At 36.5% G+C, this 4998-nt stretch overlaps 1 protein-coding gene across 1 annotated transcript; it reads left to right on the forward strand.

The window, feature by feature from the left end:
- The first annotated feature begins 3564 nt into the window (after positions 1-3564).
- Positions 3565-4716, forward strand: LOC131025923 (uncharacterized). Its single transcript, XM_057955703.1, has one exon. It carries the CDS (start codon positions 3565-3567, stop codon positions 4714-4716), a length of 1152 nt encoding a protein of 383 aa, XP_057811686.1.
- The last annotated feature ends 282 nt before the right edge of the window (positions 4717-4998 follow it).

Genomic DNA, 4998 nt, shown 5'->3' on the forward strand with positions numbered 1-4998 from the left:
GTGCTTTAGAATTAGAAATTTTAGATTCAACACTTACCTCGGAAGAAGAGATATTTTCATATTGTTGTGCCTCTTCGACAACTTCATCGTTTTGAGCACTTTCTTGCTCTTCCGTCTCCTTTTCATCTTCCATGGGCTTTGGATCAAAGAAATCTTCCTCACTCATTAAATTCATAGCATAAACATATTCCTTGGAATGTACTTCTTGAGATGGAAGTTTTCCATGATTGGCTTGCAACTTGTTCACTTGAGTGGTGAGTTGAGTGATCTGTGTGCCCATACTACCCAACGCAGCCTGCGTCTCTTGCTGGAAAGCTTGCTGACTATGTACCGGATTACTAATAATCTGACTGCTCTGTTCCAGACTTTTAAGAATATCGCTCATACTGGGCTCTGGGCGGTCGGTATGGGCATACCGCCCAGCCTGCGGCTGTGCGCTGGTGAAAAATTCAGGCGAATGATTCCAGCTGAAATTTGGATGATTATCCTTCTGAATTTGAGCTCCAACAAAGCCTCTAACTAAGAAAGTTAGAGCATCAAGTTTCTCATTCACACCTGCATCTTCTACTATGTTGACTGGCCTATACCTATCATCATCCTCATCCTCATATTGTTGACCATTGGAGACCATATCAAAAATCAATTGTTTTGCTTCATCCAAGGTCTTGTTGGTCAAACTTCATCCACAAGCAGCATCAGCAATCCTCCTGTCAAAAGAAGACATACCACGATAAAAATAATTAATGAGCAACTGATAATCAGAAAATCCGTGGTTAGGACATCTATGACACAATTGTTGAAATCTCTACCAATAATCAGACAAGCACTCTCTTTGCCTCTGCTTAATGCTACTAATAGCTATTCTTAGAATTGCAGCCTTTGATTCTGGAAAGAATTTACGCAAGAACTGCTCCTCTAAGTCGTTCCAAGTTCTGATTGAGCTAGGTGATCGATCAAACAACCAATCTCGAGCTCTACCTTGCAATGTGTGAGGAAAAGTTAGTAATCTTAAATGATCTTCAGTAAAACCTTGAGGGCGTAAAGTAGTGCAAACTAAATCAAATTCAGCAAGATGTTTATGTGCACTCTCTCCAAGCGAGTCGCTGAATTTTGGAAGAACTTGAATGAAGTCAGGCTTGATTTCAACATTTTGATTAATCGTGGGCAACACAATGCATAGCGGATGATTTCTCTTGTGGCGGCCCAACTCTCTTATCAACGGTGGTGGTGGCAGAATGTCATCACGGTCATCATCCCCATCTTCAGACATCTCAATTTCAGCTCAAGACCAATAACAAACAAAAATAAATAAAATAAAAAAGAAAATCGAAATAATAGGAAAATTACTACTTAAAAACCGATCCCCGGCAACGGCGCCAAAATTTGGTGCGTCGTTTTACACCAAAAATATCCGGCAGTCAGCCGGTATGCCCACACTGCGCAGACAGTAGCAAGCAAAATCGTATCCCAAGGGATCAGTGAGAATTTTCCTAAAATTCAACCTGCAAAGAAACTCAACTAAAACGAAATTAATGGATAAAATATGAGAAAACACTAAATCTAAAAATAAATAAATAAAATCCAAAAGAATTGCAATAGTTCTAATACTAAATAAATAAATAGAAAATCCAACAATTAATAAATAAATTCCAGCAATCAATTAAGTCCACCCTAACTTAATTATTCTGATCATTGATGCAAATATAACTTTAATTCATGCAAGCAAACCAGTTATAACCACCGAAGACGCTTCTGACGTGATCTTATTTCTCCTTAATTATTCGGTAATTAGGAAGACGCTTCACTAATTACTACCCTAATCGACTGACAACCGTAATAGACGCTCTATAGATTTAATGAGTCGACAGCATTAATTTCTAGAGAAAGCCGATTCAAAACCAATAAACTCTGACGCAGGATTATTGAATTAAGACTGTTTTTCCCTTGACCCTGATGTGCCAATTTACCACTAATCAAACCTAAACCATGATTACGTATGGCCGATTTAATTGGTTGTATAATTAATTCTAACCCACTAAATATTGCGCACTACCTAATGGATTAAAACAATTAATATCGATAAACACAGAGAATCACAGATACAAGCATAAAAATAAAGTATAAGAACAAATTAGATCTCACAGAATAATCTTGCTAGTGCTTCCCTAATCGTTGCTGGAATAAAAAACATTAGCTATAACACATAAATAAAATAAATCAAGAAAAATAAATAATAAATAGCGAAAAGATTAATGAAGAAAAGAAACTTGAATTAAAACCAAAGTTTTCGTCTCAAATCTGCTGCTCCAGAAATAGGCGTGAATGTCCATTGTTCAAGAGTATAACTAAGTTATATACTCATAAGGAAATTAAAGAAAACCTAATCCTAGCGTGAGGCCCTAACTAATTAAAAGCTTTAGTTTAGCCCACAAATAAATAAATAAATAAATAAAGGCCCATAAAAGAAAGTCAAAGGCTGCCTTTAGAAAGTAAGTTTCAGCCCACTTAAGAAAGGTAAAAATCTCCAGCCGCCTAATCTCTCGTGAATTCAATTCTGGCGGCAATTTAGACAGTATGGGCACACCGCTCAGCCTGTTCGCACAGCTCTCTCTTTACAGCTTCACAACTTCCAAAATTCTTCTAAAAAATCAATGCTTTTTCTCCCAAACCTATCAAAAATCATTAAAATAATTTATTAGTTCCACAATTAACTCCAAAAGATAATAATAAGTAGGAACTATGCATTAAAATCAACCAATAACATTCAAAATATACGTATAAAATACGCCCAATCAGTCCTATTGGTAGGGATAAAGTTAAAGCTAAGGCTAAACGAAAAGGAAAACAAACAGAATCACAATCTTAGATAGTTTCAGATGCTTTTCATTGCTGAACTACGTGAAATGAAAATCACACGCGAAAAAGAAATGAAAACATCTACGTTGAATACGTTGATGAAAAAAAAACCAGTTATCTCCAGATGAGGAGGCTCTCAAACGTCGGCTAATGGCAAAACTTTATGGAATGTAATCGAACTTATGATGCTTGTTTTTAATTATTGTGTTATTTAAATTATTGTTGTATAGTTTATTTATGTAATTTCAATTTATGCAATTTCAATGTAATTTTATTTTGTGTAATTTCAATGTAATTTCAGTTTGTGCAATTTCAATGTAATTTCGGTTTGTGTAATTTCATTTTATGTAATTTCAATGTAATTTCATTTTTGTGTAATTTCAATTTAGTTTCATTTTGTGTAATTTCAATGTAATTTCAGTGGCACCACCCATGTGACTTCTGAATTATTGTCACGATATTTTCAAAAGCCTTTACTTTCGGTGACACCACCCATGTGATTTCTGAATTATTGTCACGATATTTCCAAAAGCCTTTACTTTCAGTGGCACCACCCATGTGATTTCTGAATTATTGTCACGATAGTTTGTGTAAGATAGCATGTGACACTTATCATGCTCTTGCTTATATATTTATCCATGTACTCTCTCAAATGACATAACAATTATCTCTTCTATATTCTACATAGAAAAAACTCCTCTTCAAAAAATGGCCTCTAGTTCTAATATTGATGCTTCAAATTTTAGTGATGATGAAGCATGGGAACAAAGCGTTGCCGAACATAATCGTCAACTTGATCGCATCATTGAGGATGTGGTCATCTATGCCGCAAGTCTATATGTACAACCTACCAATCATGCCGTTAGAGGAAGGAGGCGGTATATTGAAAGAAGACGTGAGATAGGTCATGAAGGTGTGTTCGAGCAGTACTTTTCAGAAGATCCAATCTATCCCCCAGAATATTTTCGAACAAGGTTTCGCATGCGAAAGCCTTTGTTCGAACGTATAATGAACAAGCTTGTCGCCACCGATAGATGTTTTCAACAACACCCTGATGCAGCTGACCGTCTTGGTATGTCTCCAATTCAAAAATGTACTGCAGCTATGAGGGTGTTGGCATATGGCACCTCAGCCGATTTGCATGACGAATACTTACAAATGAGTGCCCAAGTCATTCGTAAATCAGTCATCAAATTTGTTGAAGGTGTCATTTTCAATTTCGGAGCTGAGTACCTCAGAAAGCCAACTGAAGAAGATATGGTGGGTCTTCTTCATATCGGAGAACGGCGAGGGTTCCCAGGCATGATGGGCAGTATTGACTGTATGTATTGGGAATGTAAAAATTGCCCTACTGCATGGGTAGGGCAATATGCAGGACAAAGCGGTACGCCAACAATTATTCTGGAAGCAGTTGCATCACTAGACCTATGGATCTGGCATGCCTTTTTTGGAATCCCAGGTTCAAGAAATGATATCAATATACTTGATCAATCGCCTGTTTTTGATGATATCTTGAAAGGTCGAGCACCTAAGGTCAATTATATCGTTAATGGTCGCGAAAGGAATATGAGATATTATCTCACTGATGGTATATATCCTCAATGGGCGGCATTTATCAAATCTATTCCTGCTCCACAACTTCGAAAGCACCAGTTGTTTGCTCAATATCAAGAGGTTGCCCGAAAAGATGTTGAGCGAGCATTTGGAGTTTTACAAGCGCGTTTTGCTTTTATCAAGCGGCCATATCTTATTTGGGATCGTGATATTATGGAAAAAATAATGATTGCTTGCATCATCATGCATAATATGATAGTGGAAGATGAAAGAAGCACTTACCTTAACTATCATGATCCTACATAATTCATCGAAGATCGACTAAGACAGAATACTCGTCGAAATGAAGATGGAGAGAAAACTAATGATTTTGTGTACTCTACGAATATGATTGCAAGTCTAGCGAGCTATATGAGAACTAGGTCCCAACTTCGCAATAGAGAAGATCACAACTCTCTATTACATGACTTGATCGAGCATATATGACAAAAGTTTGGAGATGATAATTAAATGCGTAGTATGTATTGGTGTTGTTGTTGTTGTTGTTTTTTTTTTTTCTATTTCGAGTTTGGATTGTTGTAATTTATA

The sequence above is a fragment of the Salvia miltiorrhiza genome, chromosome 5, assembly GCF_028751815.1.
Source record: "Salvia miltiorrhiza cultivar Shanhuang (shh) chromosome 5, IMPLAD_Smil_shh, whole genome shotgun sequence".
Classification (NCBI taxonomy): Eukaryota; Viridiplantae; Streptophyta; class Magnoliopsida; order Lamiales; family Lamiaceae; genus Salvia; species Salvia miltiorrhiza.